The sequence below is a fragment of the Trachypithecus francoisi genome, unplaced genomic scaffold, assembly GCF_009764315.1.
Source record: "Trachypithecus francoisi isolate TF-2019V2 unplaced genomic scaffold, Tfra_2.0 Lachesis_group3, whole genome shotgun sequence".
Lineage (NCBI taxonomy): Eukaryota > Metazoa > Chordata > Mammalia > Primates > Cercopithecidae > Trachypithecus > Trachypithecus francoisi.
The window spans coordinates 67,795,905-67,814,408 of NW_022681468.1; the positions used below are offsets into that span (position 1 = coordinate 67,795,905).

General features: G+C 38.2%; 2 protein-coding genes across 2 annotated transcripts in view; both read right to left on the bottom strand.

Annotated features, from left to right (window-relative positions):
• LOC117069790 (tetratricopeptide repeat protein 6-like) overlaps nucleotides 1-9,285 on the bottom strand; it is a 63,764-nt gene extending 54,479 nt beyond the window's left edge. Inside the window, exons 1-2 of the mRNA XM_033188221.1 lie at nucleotides 9,128-9,285; nucleotides 888-1,057 (exon numbers count right to left, since the gene is read on the bottom strand). Coding sequence (XP_033044112.1) covers nucleotides 888-1,057; nucleotides 9,128-9,180 — 223 coding nt within the window. The 5' untranslated portion in view covers nucleotides 9,181-9,285. The remainder of the gene's footprint in view (nucleotides 1-887; nucleotides 1,058-9,127) is intronic.
• A 3,611-nt stretch (nucleotides 9,286-12,896) lies between these two features.
• Nucleotides 12,897-18,504, bottom strand: part of TTC6 (tetratricopeptide repeat domain 6) — a 147,651-nt gene continuing 142,043 nt past the window's right edge. The window contains exon 12 of the mRNA XM_033190834.1: nucleotides 12,897-13,374. Coding sequence (XP_033046725.1) covers nucleotides 12,897-13,374 — 478 coding nt within the window. The remainder of the gene's footprint in view (nucleotides 13,375-18,504) is intronic.

Here is an 18,504-nt window from a genome sequence, read left to right on the forward strand (position 1 = left end):
TCTCAATACACAGAATGAAATTTGAGTTATTTTATTTTAATATGAATGAGAAGGGTGACCTCAGAAGGCAAATGGACCTAAGACAATCAAGTAACCATCACCTTAGCTCTTCTTCCCTGTGGAAATCTAGTTGTCTCTTCATCTCTAGACACTGTCTAACTTACGATGATAGGATTATAGAACTTCGCACCCAGATGAACACAGGCATATCTGGAGCATTAGACTCAGGCTGGATTTCATCAGTCAGGATGGGCTCATTCATTCTGTTGGAGTCTGTTTACTGAGCACTGACTCTATGCTCACAAATGTGCTGGCCACATGCATAAACCAGGAGTGTGCTGATTGAGGGTAACACAGAAATGGCCATTTTTAGCTGTTGGTGTCCTTAGCTACTAAGGATTCCCAAAACCTATTTTTAGTTTAGGGGTTTAAAACGCTGAATTTGACAAATCTCTTGGGCTGAGCCTATGGAGCAGGACACAGCCCACCAGGAGAATTTACTGCCATTTTAGAAAGCTGACTAGGAGACAGGCCTGGGTTTCCAGAAAAATCTTTAGAACGCAGTATATTATAGAAAGAGATTTCTTTGATGTCACATTCTCCCCTTGCCACAGTTAACACACACACACGCACACACACACATACACACACACAAAGAGCATATTAGAAACACTTATAACTAAACCATTATAGCCATATAATCATATATTGTATATCTATATAATATTAAAATGTATAAGCTCATGTAATATATACTTATAGTGTATATTAGTATATAGTAGTATACTTATTACATTAGTGGCCCCACTTTACCATTCACCACTATGAAACTGAGCTGTTGAATCTCAGATCAGATTGCTACATACATGTAATTAAAGGCAAAGTACCTGAAACACTGTAATCCTGTAGCGCTCTAAAAGGGTTACTCTTTCTGAATAAGCAACCTCGATAATACAATGCTAACCAGTTATTAGGATCAAAGTGAATTGCAGCAGAAAAATCTTGAGTTGCTTCTTTGTAAAATTTCCGTTTAACATATGCAATCCCTCGGTATGTCCTAGGAAAAAAAAGTTTGTTTTAACAAGTATTGTAAAGTATACATTTTCTCTTTTTGGTAAACCTGTACAACTAATTTTATATTTGAATAACAATTTGTAAATGTTTCTCCTTGCTTTGCAAGAGAGTTTAGTCATGAAGTTAACAGTAAAAATGATACAAACTTTTTATAAATTGAAGTACACTTATTGTATACATAATTATATGCTTATTAGGTACATTCTACATATTAATTATATGCTTACTAATTTCATTTCTTACATTTCTCATGGAGGTATGTCAATAAAATAAGCATTATGTTTATTATTTATTCATTCCCCAAAATGTATTAAGCACTAATTTATACAAAATTGCTCCCTAGAAAAACAAAATGATCCATTTTGCAGAACATGGGCCCTAGTGAGCAAAAGTTTTAGGAGATTTTTCCCTGGGCCTTGAAGATATATTCAAATATATATCTTCAAGAGATATATATTTGAAAGAGAGTCTGCTCTTTCATGGATGAAAGCTACTGTGTTAGTTGTGTAAACTGGATTCCTTTATCATTAACTTCTGACTCCAATTTTGAAATTATCACTGACTTAGATCTAGCTAAACTCATTTTCGATTAGCTAATAATATGAAGCATATCCATTTTTAGAGATAAAATAAAGATGACAAGGAAAAACAGAAGAAAGAAGCTACTAGGTTGCCTACTTAGAAGAAATAAAAATAGTGGGAGGTTCCAAGATGGCTGAATAGGAACAGCTCCAGTCTATAGCTCCTAGTGTGAGCAATGCAGAAGACGGGTGATTTCTGCATTTCCAACTGAGGTACCAGGTTCATCTCACTGGGGCTTGATGGACAGTGGATGCAGGACAGTGGGTGCAGCCCACAGACCGTGAGCCAAAGCAGGGGGAGGCATCGCCTCACCTGGGAAGTGCAAGGGGGGTCAGAGAATCCCTTTCCTAGCCAAAGGACGCCATGACAGATGGCACCTGGAAAATTGGGTCACTCCCACTCTAATACTGCACTTTTCCAACAGTCTTAGCAAACGGCACAGCAGAAAATTATATTCTGTTCCTGGCTCAGAGGGTTCCACACCCACAGAGCCTCGCTCACTGCTAGCACAGCAGTCTGAGATTGAACTGCAAGGCTGCAGGAGGCTGGGGGAGGGGCGCCCACCATTGCTGAGGCTTGAATAGGTAAACAAAGCAGCCAGGAAGGTCAAACTGGGTGGAGCCCACCATAGCTCAGGGAGGTCTGCCTGCCTCTGTAGACTAAACCTCTGGGGGCAGAACATAGCCGAACAAAAGGCAGCAGAAACTTCTGCAGACTTAAATGTCTGTGTCTGACAGCTTTGAAGAGAGTAGTGGTTCTCCCAGCATGGAGTTTGAGATCTGAGAACGGACAGAAAGCCTCCTCAAGTGGGTCCCTGACCCCTGAGTAGCCTAACTGGGAGGCATCAACCAGTAGGGGACGACTGACACCTCAGACAGCCAGGTGCCCCTCTGAGAGGAAGCTTCCAGAGGAACGATCAGGCAGCAACATTTGCCGTTCTGCAATATTTACGATTCTGCAGCCTCCACTGGTGATATCCAGGCAAACAGGGTCTGGAGTGGACCTCCAGCAAACTCCAACAGACATGCAGCTGAGGGTCCTGACTGTTAGAAGGAAAACTAACAAACAGAAAGGACATCCACACCAAAACCCCATCTGTATGTCACCATCATCAAAGACCAAAGGTAGATAAAACCACAAAGATGGGGAGAAAACAGAGCAGAAAAGCTGAAAATTATAAAAATCAGAGCACCTTTTCTCCTCCAAAGGAATACAGATCCTTGCCAGCAACGGAACAAAGCTAGATGGAGAATGACTTTGAAGAGTTGAGAGAAGAAGGCTTCAGAAAATTGGTAATAACAAACATCTCCAAGATAAAGGAGGATGTTCGAACCCATCAAAAGAAGCTAAAAACCTTGAAAAAAGATTAGACAAATGGCTAATTAGAATAAACAGTGTAGAGAAGACCTCAAATGACCTGATGGAGCTGAAAACCATGGCACGAGAACTACAAGACGCATGCACAAGCTTCAGTAGCCTATTCGATCAACAGGAAGAAAGGGTATCAGTGATTGAAGATCAAATGAATGAAATGAAGCAAGAAGAGAAGTGTAGAGAAAAAAGAGTAAAAAGAAATGATCAAAGTCTCCAAGAAATATGGGACTATGTGAAAAGACCAAATCTACGTCTGATTGGTGTGCCTGAAAGTGATGGGGAGAATGGAACTAAGTTGGAAAACACTCTTCAGGATATTATCCAGGAGAACTTCCCCAACCTAGCAAGGCAGGCCAACATTCAAATTCAGGAAACACAGAGAACGCCACAAAAAAAGATAATTCTTGAGAAGCGCAACTCCAAGACACACAATTGTCACATTCACCAAAGTTGAAATGAAGGAAAAAATGTTAAGGGCAGCCAGAGAGAAAGGTCGGGTTACCACAAAGGGAAGCCCATCAGACTAACAATACATCTCTCGGCAGAAACTCTCCAAGCCAGAAGAGAGTGGGGGCCAATATTCAACATTCTTAAAGAAAAGAATTTTCAACCCAGAATTTCATATTCAGCCAAAATAAGCTTCATAAGTGAAAGAGAAAGAAAATCCTTTACAGACAAGCAAGTGCTGAGAGATGTCATCAACATCAGGCCTACCTTACAAGAGATCCTGAAGGAAGCACTAAACATGGAAAGGAACAACCAGTACCAGTGACTGCAAAAGCATGCCAAATTGTAAAGACCATCGATGCTAGGAAGAAACTGCATCAACTAATGAGCAAAATAACCAGCTAACATCATAATGACAGGATCAAATTCACACATAACAATATAAACATTAAATGTAACTGGGCTAAATGCTCCAGTTAAAAGACACAGACTGGCAAATTGGATAGTCAAGACCCATCAATGTGCTATATTCAGGAGGCCCATCTCACATGCAGAGACATACATAGGCTCAAAATAAAGGGACGGAGGAAGATCTACCAAGCAAATGGAAAACAAAAAAAAAAGCAGCAGTTGAGATCCTAGTCTCTGGTAAAACAGACTTTAAACCAACAAAGATCGAAAGAGACAACGAAGGCCATTATATAATGGTAAAGGGATCAGTTCAACAAGAAGAGCTAACTATCCTAAATATATATTAACCCAATATAGGAGCACCCAGATTCATAAAGCAAGTCCTTAGAGACCTACAAAGAGACTTAGACTCCCATACAATAATAATGGGAGACTTTAACACCCCACTGTCAACATTAGACAGATCCACAAGACAGAAAGTTAAGAAGGATATCCAGGAATTGAACTCAGCTCTGCACAAAGCGGACCTAATAGACATCTACAGAACTCTCCACCCCAAATCAACAGAATATACATTCTTAGCACCAAATCGCACTTAATCCAAAATTGACCACATAGTTGGAAGTAAAGCATTCCTCAGCAAATGTAAAAGAAGAGAAATTATAACAAACTGTCTCTCAGACCACAGTGCAATCAAACTAGAACTCAGGACTAAGAAACTCAATCAAAACAGCTCAACTACATGGAAACTGAACAACCTGCTCCTGAATGACTACTGGGTATATAACGAAATGAAGGCAGAAATAAAGATGTTCTTTGAAACCAATGAGAACAAAGAGACAACATACCACAATCTCTGGGACACATTTAAAGCAGTGTGTAGAGGGAAATGTATAGCACTAAATGCCCACAAGAGAAAGCAGGAAAGATCGAAACTGACACCCTAACATCACAATTAAAGCCACTAGAGAAGCAAGAGCAAACACATTCAAAAGCTAGCAGAAGACAGAAAATAGAACTAAGATCAGAGCGGAACTGAAGGAGAGAGAGACACAAAAAATCCTTCAAAAATTCAATGAATCCAGGAGCTGGTTTTTTGAAAAGATTAATAAAATTGATAGACCACTAGCAAGACTAATAAAGAAGAGATAAGAATCAAATAGATGCAATAAAAAATTACAACGGGGATATCACCACCGATCCCACAGAGATACAAACTACCATCAGAGAATACTATAAACACTTCTGTGCAAATAAACAAAAAAATCTAGAAGAAGTGGATAAATTCCTGGACACACACCCTCCCCGAACTAAACCAGGAAGAAGTTGAATTCCTGAATAGAACAATAGCAGGCTCTGAAATTGAGGCAATAATTAAGAGCCTACCAACCAAAAAAAGTCCAGGACCAGATGAATTCACAGCTGAATTCTACCAGAGGTACAAAGAGGAGCTGGTACCATTCTTTCTGAAACTATTACAATCAATAAAAAAAAAAAAGGAATCCTCCCTAACTCATTTTATGGGGCCAGCATCATCCTGATACCAAAGCCTGGCAGAGACACAACAAAAAAAGAGAATTTTAGACTAATATTCCTGATGAACATCGATGCAAAAATCCTCAATAAAATACTGGCAAACCGAATCCAGCAGCACATCAAAAAGCTTATCCACCATGATCAAGTGGGCTTCATCCCTGGGATGCAAGGCTGGTTCAACATACGCAAATCAATAAAACGTAATCCATCATATAAACAGAACCAAAAACAAAAACCATATGATTATCTCAATAGATGCATAAAAGGCCTCTGACAAAATTCAACAGCCCCGCATTCTAAAAACTCTCAATAAATTCGCTATCGATGGAAAGTATCTCAAAATAATAAGAGCTATTTATGACAAACCCACAGCCGATATCATACTGAATGGGCAGAAACTGGAACTATTCCCTTTGAAAACTGGCACCAAGACAGGGATGCCCTCTCTCATCACTCCTATTCAACATAGTGTTAGAAGTTCTGGCTAGGGCAATTAGGCAAGAGAAAGAAATAAAGGGTATTCGATTAGAAAATAAGGAAGTCAAATTGTCCCTGTTTGCAGATGACATGATTGTATATTCAGAAAACCCCATCGTCTCAGCCCAAAATCTCAAGCTGATAAGCTACTTCAGCAAAGTCTCAGGATACAAAATCAATGTGCAAAAATCACAAGCATATACACCAATAACAGACAAACAGAGAGCGAAATCATGAGTCAACTCCCATTCTCAATTGCTTCAAAGGAATAAAATACCTAGGAATCCAACTTACAAGGGATGTGAAGGACCTCTTCAAGGAGAATTACAAACCACTGCTCAACAAATAAAAAAGGACACAAACAAATGGAAGAACATTCCATGCTCATGGATAGGAAGAATCAATATTGTGAAAATGGCCATACTGCCCAAGGTAATTTATAGATTCAATATGATCCCCATCAAGCTATCAATGACTTTCTTCACAGAATTGAAAAAAACTACTTTAAAGTTCATATGGAACCAAAATAGAGCCCACATTGCCAAGATAATCCTAAGCAAAAAGAACAAAGCTGGAGGCATCACGCTACCTGAATTCAAACTTTACTACAAGTCTACCATAACTAAAACAGCATGGTACCAGTATCAAAACAGATATATAGACCAATGGAACAGAACACAGGCCTCAGAAATAACACCACACACCTACCACCGTCTGATCTTTGACAAACCTGACACTCATAAGCATTGGGGAAAAGACTCCCTATTTAATAAATGGTGTTGGGAAAACTGGCTAGCCATATGCAGAAAACTAAAACTGGACCCCTTCCTTACACCTTATACAAAAATCAACTCAAGATGGATCAAGGACTTAAACATAAGACCTAGGACCATAAAAATCCCAGAAGAAAACCAGGGCAATACCATTCAAGACATAGGCATGGGCAAAGACTTCATGTTTAAAACACCAAAAGCAATGGTAACAAAAGCCAAAATAGCTACATGGGATCTAATTAAACTAAAGAGCTTCTGTGCAGCAAATGAAACTATCATCAGAATGAGCAGGCAACCTACAGAATAGAGGAAAATTTTTGCAATCTATTCATCTGACAAGGTCTAATATCCAGAATCTACAAGGAACTTAAACCAATTCACAAGAAAAAAAAAATATCAAAAAGTGGGCAAAGAATGTGAACATACGCTTCTCAAAAGAAGACATTTACACAGCCAACAAACATGAAAAAAAGCTCATCGATGCAAATCAAAACCACAGTGAGATATCATCTCATGCCAGTTAGAATGCTGATCATTAAAAAGTCAGGAAGCAACAGATGCTGGAGAGGGTGTGGAGAAGTAGGAATGCTTTTACACTGTTGGTGGGAGTGTAAATTAGTTCAACAATTGTGGAAGACAATGTGGCGATTCCTCAAGGATCTAGAACCAGAAATACAATTTGATACAGCAATCCCATTACAGGGTATATACCCAAAGGATTATAAATCATTCTACTATAATGACACACGCACACATATGTTTACTGCAGCAATATTTACAATAGCAAAGACTTGGAACCAACATAAATGCCCATCAATTATAGACTTACAAAGAAAATGTGGCACATATACACCATGGAATACTATGCAGCCATAAAAAAGAATGAGTCCAGGCTGAGCATGGTGGCTTACGCCTGTAATCCCAGCACTTTGGGAGACTAAGGTGGGCAGATCACCTGAGGTCAGAAGTTCGAGACCAGCCTGGCCAACATGGTTAAACCCTGTCTCTATTAAAAATACAACAATTAGCCAGGTGTGGTGGCGGATGCTACTCGGGAGGCTGAGGCAGGAAAATTGCTTGAACCCAGGAGGCAGAGGTTGCAGTGAGCTGAGATTGTGCCATTGCACTCCAGCCTGGGTGACAACAGCAAATCTCCGTCTCAGGAAAGAAAGGAAAGAAAGGAAGGAAGAAAGGAAAAAAAGGAAAGAAAGAAGGAAGGAAGGAAGGAAGGAAGGAAGGAAGGAAGGAAGGAAGAAAAAGGAAAGAAAGAAGGAAGGAAAGAAAAAGAAAGAAAGAAGGAAGGAAGGCAGGAAGGAAGGAAGGAAGGAAGGAGGGAAAGAAAGAAAGAAAAGAATAAATTCATGTCCTTTGCACATGCATGAAGCTAGAAACCATCATTCTCAGCAAACTAACACAGGAACAGAAAACCAAGCACCAGATGTTCTCATTCATAAGTGGGAGTTGAACAATGAGAACACATGTACACAGGGAGGGGACCACCATACACCAGGGCCTGTCAGGGGTCGGGGGCAAGGGGAGGGATAGCATCAGGACAAATTCCTAATGCATCGGGCCTTAAAACCTAGATGACAGTTGATGGGTACAGCAAACCACCATGGCACATGTGTATCTAACAAACCTGCATGTTCTGCACATGTATCCCAAAACTTAAAGTAAAATAAAATAATATTTTTAAAATGATTTAAAATTAAAAACTGCAAGTGAAAAGATGAGTAGACATGATTATATACATATTTTAAACTATTTCAAAACAAAATTTAGACTAAAAGAAAAGCAACAAAAGGGAAATTATACTATGTACAAATGAAAACTGCACAATGCACAAAGTTTAATATACAATACAATAAGATAGTACATCCCTTGAAGCCAGGAGTTCAAAAACAACCTAGGCAAAAAGGCAAGATCCCATTTCTACAAAAAAAAACATTGAAAAATTAACAGGCTATGGCAGCACAACCTTGTAGTCTTAGCTACTTGTGAGGAAGAGGTGGGAGGATTGCATGAGCCTAGGAGGTTGAGGCTGCAGTGAGCCATGACTGCATCACTGCACCCTAGACATGGTGATAGTGTGAGACTCCTTCTCTATAAATAAGTAAGCAAAAGATACTGCAAGACTGTATGAATAGTTTTCTGTGCTCAAAGTACAAAGGATATGAAGAAGAGATGCAAGGTGGTAGGCAATGCTTTAGAAATTGATAATGTAACTAGTATTTAGGAAATGCAAATGAAACAATTTTAAATTATCATTTACACCTACTAAATTACCCACACCATTAGGTTGTAGGCAAGGATTTTTCATTTACTGATGGCACTGAAAATTGATTCATTGTTTTTAAAGAGCTGTCTGATATATTTCAAGCAATTTTCTGTTCTGAAAATGTATTTCAAATAATAGTAATAATTTCAAAAACGACATCTAAAATCATTCTTACCTTGCTTGAGAATTTTGGGGATCTATATTTAACAAGGCTGTAAAATCCTCCATGGCTGCAAACCAGTTTTCATTTTCATAATAAAACAGCCCGCGTTTCAATAATGCATCTGTTCTTTTGGGATCATAAAAAATACACTACAGGGACAGGGGGAGGTACATAAATATCACAAAATGAAAAAAACTGAAGTATATAACCACGTAAGTGATCTAAAACTATGTTTTTAACCTCAGGTTAATAAAAGCAAACCATCTGAAGATGTCAACATTTTCAGAGTGGTAGCTAAAGAACATATCTTTAGGAGATTTTTTCCATCATCAAATTCTAGAGAGGGAATATTTTTTAGGAGAAAAAAAAAAACAGCATATACAGGAAGCCCAGGCTTCTGCTCACTGAAACTTTTGCTGATAAAAATTCGTAAGTGAATTGTTCAACTAGAATGGAGTTCATTGGATCTATCTCAGCATTTTATCCTAAAGACGTAACATATTAGACTACATCAAGACTGATTCAATCACATAAAATATAGATTAATCTAGCCATTAAAATGGGGAAGAGAATTGAACTGGTATTGGCATGGCTCATTCATTTTACGTTGACATACAAAGTAATAGAGGGAACAGACTAAATCATATATCAGTTATAAAGCTCTTCACCTCTTGTTAGTAGAAAAGAACTGAAGCACAAAGGAGGTGACCAAATATCTTTAAAAAAAAAAAAATTTAAAAAAATCCTAAAGATTTCAAAATTTGTTTGACCTCAGTGTGCTGCATTACTCTATTTCTGAACTATTGATGCAGGATACAGGAAACAAAGAGAATAGATAATCTAACAAGTTCAGCATCTTCAAAAGAGCTTTTTGGTCATTTCTAGACCAGAAGTTAACAAAACATGTAATATTCTCCTCAAGCAGAAAAATGTCAAGTGGACGTCATGGATTCATAAATAGGGCAATTGGGAACATGGAAAGTTAAATTATTTAAATAATTGCTTCTAAATTCTAAATTGCAGTAAGGAATAAGAATTTGGAGTTTAAAGTCAGGAGATCAGAGTTAGAACTGTACTGCAATAAGGGGAATATTTTGCCTTGACTATGGTTCAGTTAAAAGTTCATTTCCTGGTCCAGCACAGTGGCTCATGCCTGTAATCCCAACACTTTGGTAGGCCAAGGCGGGCGGATCACAAGGTCGGGAGATCGAGACCATCCTGGCTAACACAGTGCCTGTAGTCCCAGCTGCTTGGAAGGCTGAGGCAGGAAAATGGCGTGAATCCGGGAGGCGGAACTTGCAGTGAGCCAAGATCTTGCCACTGTACTCCAGCCTGGGCGACAGAGCAAGTTTCTGTCTCAAAAAAAAAAAAAAAAAAGGTCATTTCCTCAATTCTCTGACATCTCCTAAACATAAGTTACTCTCCCACCATCCTTATTTCCTTCATAGTACTTACCATAATTTGTAAAAATGCCTTAATATCATAATTTGTAATAGTGGCTTAGTAAATAAATACTTGCAAGCGAATAAATGAATGAATGAATGTATGAACAAACCAGTAAGCACAGCTTCTTTGAGAGCAGATAGGTTCCCTGCCAAAAAGAATCAGTTATTCAAGAGTTAAAAAGTAGAAAATACTTTTCTTTAATGTTTAAAGGTAAGAAGCAATTTTCAAAGGCTTCTTTAACCACTGTAGCATGGCTCCAGAGGAGGCAACTGGAAAAGCTGGTCCCCCCTACATGTTATCTCAATGCCTCCACATCCAGTTCTGATGTAAATTCATTCATTCACAATTTAAAAAATAATAACACAGTGTTAATACAAATTCCAGTAATGAAAATTCTAGCTCCTAACCTATAATAAATCAATTTTGATTATATAATATATATGAAAAGACCTTAAAAAATTTGCTGTACTATTTGCATGAGGCTATTGCAATCTAAACTATATAAATGGTAGAATTATATGTGATAAGGCTTACTTTAGAAAAGTCATCAATGGCCAGTACTTTGTTTGCTATTTCATACATCTCACCCCTCCTGAAATAGATGTCAGCATCTGTAGGCCTGCATTTAATTGCCTGGGTATAGTTTAGAATTGCCATAGTTATGTCTTTTTTTCCCCTGTAAATTTCTGCCTTTGACAAATATGCCTCTAAAGAAAATTAAAAAGATAAAATTTGGAGTCATAATCCTTTCATTCACTATGAAAATTTTAAAAGATTAATCCCTCTCCCTCCAAAAAATGTAGTCAAAATCATTTTTCTCTATTACATTTTCTTAACTATTAGTTTATCTTATTTTATTCTATTTTATTTTTTTAGGCAGGATCTCCTGTCACCAAGGCTGGAGTGCAGTGGCACAATCATGGCTCACTGCAGCCTCGACCTCCAGGGCTCAAGCAATCCTCCCACATCAGCCTCCTAAATAGCTGGAACTACAGATGCATGCCACCACACCCAGCTAATTTTTGTATTTTTTTTAATAGACACAGGGGCTCACGATGTTGTCCAGGCTGGTCTCAAACTGCTGGGCTCATGTCTTCCGCCCACCTCAGCCGCCCAAAGTGCTGGGATTACAGGCGTGAGTCACTGTGCCTTGACCCATTTCATTTAATTTTTATTTCGACAATGCCAAGTTTGTTCTCAAAGGCTGGATAAATGCCCATTTGTGGTTAAAAGTACTTTCAATTTGAAGTAACAAAAATTACTCTTTACCTTTCCATATGTCTAAAATGTTTTTTCATAATCTTTTAATCATCATAGTAAAAAGTAAGGCTGTGATGACACAAAACTTAATGGACTTTTAGCAGCGATCAACACAGGTCAAAAATCATTTATTAAGCTCATGTTTTATTTTATGGGTATGTTGCAGGTGCTGGGGATACAAAGGTGAATATCACATTTTCACATTCCTAGAAAGTTCCATGGGTGCTTCAAGTTGATTGGAGGATAGCATATAAGAGCAAAGGTATAGATTTCATACAACCAAGTAAGCCTAGACACACAATAACTAACTCAGAGAGACGTGATCAAATCACACAAATCAAAGAGAGATTTGTAAATTACTTCTATAACTAACTATTTTAAATTCATATTCTTTCGTTGTGAGATGAGCAGTAAGGAACCAATTTACTGCAATATATATCAAGGACAGTAAATTTTCAAACCATGATAAGTATTTTAAAAACACTATAGGATTGTATGAGCCCTGGATTTACAATAACAAGAGTAAAAAAATTTAATTGAGGAAAGTCATTTTCAGGACATATATCTACTGATTTATGTATTACAGTACCAATAAATGACAAAGGTTGAGGTCAAAATGTAGGTAATATAACTGTCTCTATAGACAACCCACCTGTATTATTTTTATTATATTTATGTATATAATTCAAGTCATCCAAAGCTTCATTAATTTTGTCTTGGAAAAGATAAATTAAATGTCGGTGCCAATAGGCATTGAGAAACAATGGTTCCAAGAGCATTACCTAGAAAATATATGTAAAAATTCAGTTAAAGTTGATTTGTTAAAGGAGGATATCCTATCAAATAAATGTTTCAAACACGATTGATCCCAGTGACTTTGTATGTACGTAATGTAAAATAAAACCTCCCAATCTGACAAACAAAAATCATGTTTTTAATATTATTTGAAAATGCAAATAATTATACTGTTATAATAATTCCACATACTATACTGTAAACATTCATTGTTCAAAATTTCAGCAAAAATTACTATACAATTAAAAGCAAGTGTAAATGGTGAATATTACTATTTTGGTTAAATAAAACTTACTCTCTGTAGATCATTCATGGCACTCTGCAACTTTCCCAGTTTCCTATAAATAGCTCCACGCCTACAATATGCAAATGCAGGATAGTTTGTCTCATCGTTTATTTCTTCAGTCAAAATCTTCACTTCAGATTCATAATGTTTAATGACCTCTTGTGGAAGATCGGACTCCACATCATCACTTAATTTTAGTTTTGGTGGTTCTTTCACTCTTTCAGGTGGGTCTTTAGGAACTGATATTTTATCATCTTTCTCTTTTACAGGCGTGCTCGCATCTTTGTACGCAATGAGCCTATCAAAAGCCCATGTCCGAGGATCAATATTTTCTGGAATTCCTCCCTTAGTTTGGAAGAATTTTTCAAAATTTAAATACAAAGGTAAACTGGGACACCGTATTTGACGTTCATATAATGGAACTTTGAACAAATATTTCTTCTGTTCTGGAAGTATTCCATGAGATGTTGATCTAGTTTTTAAAAGAGTAATTTTTTTAATTACAGAAATACAATCATCTTTCTAATCAGTAAATCAACTCAGTCACACATAAAACTACTATTTCTGTTATCAAAACAAAATTACATGCTAATTTTATGCGCAAGTTCTCCTTTTCATTTAATAAAACGGTGATACTGTATGAAGAATCTCTCTCAAGTTTATGAAAGCAAAAGACTGTTTTTAAAGATGTAGCCTCCTTAGAGTACTAAAAAAATGAGGTCAATGCGCCTTTCAAGTTTAATTTACACCCTCTACCATACCTAACCCACCAGAGGAATTACAATTGAGAATTAAGGAAGTAAACATAATGTGAGAAAAAAAAAAAAAAAACCGCCATGCAAGAGGTTAAAGAGGACATGAACCTGAGGTAGCGGGAAGAAGGCAGGAGTTGACCACACCTCAGACTATCAACTGAATATCCGTTTTACCTTTCTCTAGTAGGCTATCAAATTAAATAATACCTAATATGCTTTCAAATGCTACAAGTCTAGGATTAGCCTTCTCCAATTCTCCCTTTGCAATATAGTCTTCATTGAGTAACATGTGCCATAGGGCTGGTACTGTACTAGCCATAGGAAATAAGAATAAACTCAGTCTATTGAAATAAAATAATTTACCCTATCACTTACATTTCCTTCCCTTTCCTTACTTTCATAAATTCTCTATTCCTTTCCACATTCTAGTGCAAGCCACCATCATCTATTCTTCTTAGAGTAGAATAATTTATTAATTCCCTGCTTCTACTTTTGCCCTTTGTCTAATTCATTCTCTGCATGGCAGCCAGGCATAGTTTTTGTTTTTTGTTTTACAAATGTAAACAAGATCACATCACTCCTCCATGAGCTTCCTCAGTATGCAAATCAAGCTCTTCACCGTGGTCCATAAGACCCCACGTGATCAGGTGCCAGCATAAATATTCAACACCACTACTCTCCCCCTCATTCCCTAACTTCCAGCCATATCATCCTTGAGCAAGCCTCAAGGCCATTGCCCTTTTCAGCCCTTCTGACTGGTTGGCTCCTTCTGACCAAATGTCACTTTAGAAAGGTCTTCTGTGCCAGGTAAGTTTTGTTTGCACCTCCATATTCATCTCTACCCTTCTCCATCTTGCTCCCTGCCCCAGGAAACTGATCTGCACAGACTATAGCCTTAGGATCCCTTGGTCTTTGTCTTCTCATAAAGTTTATCTAATTAGGAACCCCAAAGGAGGGAAGGAGGAGAGTGAAGTCAAGGTGTTTATTCCTCTGGCTTCCTCATGAAGGGTCTCCTCAAACTTCCTAGGATTCTTGAACAAAGATCACTACTGCTTCCAAGAAAACCATTTCTATACAACTCTTTTCTTTCAGCTTCTAGTCATCACTCCCTCTTTTTGTCCTCTCAAATTTTGGAGTAGAAAATGGCTTTACATTTTTAATCTCAGGATACTGCATTATCATTTTTGGTTTCCTTGTACTTTGATATTTTTGTAAATTTCTCCTTTATCATAACTTCCCAATATTATCCTAAGCTGAGTGGTGTTTATGATTGGGATCTTCACTGACAAGGTAATTAGTACCAGAGATGGACTCAGGAAACACACACACACATAAAGCATTCTAGAATAACTTCCTTGCCAGGCTGAAATAGGACATAGGTAATCCATGGCATGTGGTGGTATAAAAATTTGTCAGATATCACCAATGTTAGCAGGGAATGATGTTCAGGTGGAAGACAAGGCATTGGGAGATCAAGGAGCTTTAAGTCATTAAGACAACAATAATTATTATAAAAATTGTGTGTTCAATAGCAAAGACTTGGAATCAACCCAAATGTCCATCAGTAACAGACTGGATTAAGAAAATGTGGCACATATACACCATGGAATACTATGCAGCCATAAAAAAGGATGAGTTCGTGTCCTTTGTAGGGACATGGATGCAACTGGAAACCATCATTCTCAGCAAACTATCGCAAGAACAGAAAACCAAACACCGCATGTTCTCACTCATAGGTGGGAACTGAAAAATGAGATCACTTGGACTCAGGAAGAGGAACATCACACACCGGGGCCTATCATGGGGAGGGGGGAGGGGGGAGGGATTGCATTGGGAGTTATACCTGATGTAAATGATGAGTTGATGGGTGCTGACAAGTTGATGGGTGCAGCACACCAACATGGCACAAGTATACATATGTAACAAACCTGCACGTTATGCACATGTACCCTAGAACTTAAAGTATAATAATAATTAAAAAAATAAAATAAATTTAAAAAAAGAAATTTAAAAAAACAAAAGAAAGAAAATGTGGCACATACACACCATGGAATACTATGCAGCCATAAAAAAGGATGAGTTCGTGTCCTTTGTAGGGACATGGATGCAACTGGAAACCATTCTCAGCAAACTATGACAAGAACAGAAAACCAAACACCGCATGTTCTCACTCATAGGTGGGAATTGAACAATGAGATCACTTGGACACGGGAAGGGGAACATCACACACTGGGGCCTATTATGGGGAAGGGGGAGAGGGGAGGGGTGGCAATGGGAGTTATACCTGATGTAAATGACGAGTTGATGGGTGCTGACGAGTTGATGGGTGCAGCACACCAACATGGCACATGTATACACATGTAACAAACCTGCACGTTGTGCACATGTACCCTAGAACTTAAAGTAAAAAAATAAATAAATAAATAATAAAATAAAATAAAAAATTGTGTGTTCAGTTGACTACTTCTTTCAGACCAAAGAGTAGTTACAGTACTTATTAAGTACCCTCTAAACTTTGTGAACCAAGTTAATGAAGCTAGTAGGCAAGAAGCAGAAAACTGAAATACGGGATGTTAACATGGAAGGAGCTATGAATGAGAGTGAGAATTTTAAATCTCCGGTTCCCACTTATCTTCCCTTTACTGGCTGAGGAAACTGGCTGAGGAATTGTCAGATCCCCCATCTGAGACTCTCAGTTCTCTCCTGCATAAGTTTCTTTCAGTGATTACACTGTGACATTGCCTCATATGCTGTAAGGCACCTACCTCAAGCATGTCCTGAAATCACTCAGCTGTGACTCTCAAACCCTCTCATGGAGCCACAGCCATTACAGTCCCTCAGTCTCCCACATACCTCCTCCATGGAGGTGACCTTGGGTTGGTGGCTGCTGGCCTCACCACACACAGCCTTAGCTAGAACACCTGGGAATACTCTAAGTGAAGGGTTCTCAAACTTCAGCATGCATCAGAATTACCCAAAGACTTGTTAAAAATAATAGATTTTGAGGCTCCACCCTCAGGGTCTCTTATTCGGTAGACCTAGGGTGGAGTTCTAGAACTTGCACCTCTAACAGATTCCCAGGTAACAATCATGCACGGATTACACTATAAGAGCCATTGCTATAGAGGAATGAGTTCTAAGGTTCAGGAAACAGGAATTTGTCTGCAATATGGAATGTGCTTAGTCAAGTCCTAACCCTTGGAAAGACCAGAGAGTGCATAAGTGAGGGGGCACAATACCCTTGAAAAGCCTTGTGGATGCTGACCTCAGAGCTGGAAAAGATGACAGTGGGGGAACGGGAGCAAAGAAATTTGTTTCACTGATTCCAGTGGGAATAATAGAACCCTGGAGTGGTAAAATCCCGTTTACCACTACAGATATGGTAAATACAATGACCACAATAAGCAACAGAGTCAGAATAGTAGTAACAGGATTTTAACTCTCAAGGACCTGTGGCAATAACTAAATGTCTAAATGTCCTTAGAGAAGAGATAAACGGGCAGCTTGCTTGGGTGTTCTTTGCTTACACAGGGGAAAAACGTATAGGTCTTCTGGTACAAATCTAACCAGCTGTAGTGGGGGTTCACAATCTTTTACCCAGCTCTCAGACCCCAGCCAGTTCATAGCCCAAAACTTCTCTTAACAGGAAGGTCGGGAAAAGTCTCACTGAGGAAGAATCCTTCAATGTGGCTTCGGTATACACAGTGAATTTTCCCTGAAATCTTCTAAAGGTATGAGAATGGGGAAACTCAAACCTTCCAGGGGTAATTAGATACTGGCTCTGACCTTATGCTAATAATCCACAGATACCCACTACAAATCCCACTGATGTTTATCAATCAAATTAAAGAATTACGAAAGTCAAGTGATAGAATCTTGGTCTGAGACCGTTTAACAGTGGATCTAATGAGACATGGACCCATTTTTTGATAATTTCCCTAGTCCCAGAATGTATAGTGGGAGTAAATACATGTAACAACTGAATAAACTGTAGACTGAGGAAGATAATGGTAGTAAGGGCCAAGTGGAAATTGCCCTTATCCCATCTCACACCACTATCCACCAAGATAGCAAACAAAAAGCAATACCAGATTCTGGGGAAATTACACATTAGTGTCACCATCAGACTTGAAGGATATAGGTGGCAATTCCCACCATAACTCCAGTTTACTTTCCTGTTTCACCAGTGCAAAACCAACATCGCTTGTAGGAAGTGACTATAAATTATCACAAATTTAATCAGGTGGTGATAACAATTACAGCTTTAGTTCCAGATGTGGCATATTTACTGAAGCAATGAACACACCTTCTGGCACCTGGTTTGCAGCTGTTGACCTGACATGCTTTCTTTTGCATTCCCCTAGTTTAGGAGAATCTGATGAAGTTACATTTAGATGTCAGGGACAACTCTCTCCGTATATATACACACACGCATATATATGTGTATGTACATATATATGCGTGTGTGTATGTGTGTGTGTTTGTGTGTATCCCATATTCAACCCACAAGCAAATCCTGTTGTCCCTATTTCTAAAATCTATCTAAAATCTAACCACTTTCCACTACTTTGGTTGCTATCATCCCAAACCAAGAAACTATTTCTCACCTCAATTATTTCAATAGTTTTCTAACTGGTCTCCCTGTTTCACCACAATCTATTTTTCACAAGTAACCAGAGTGAACCTTTTGGAACATAAACTAGATCCTATCAACTCACTGCTCCCAAATCCCAATGTTTCCTTTTCTATTAAGAATCCAAAGTCTTTGCCATAACCTATAAACATCACTACCCCATTCTCAAGTCCACAGTGATTTCTTGGCACTCTTAAGAATAATTTCAAATTTA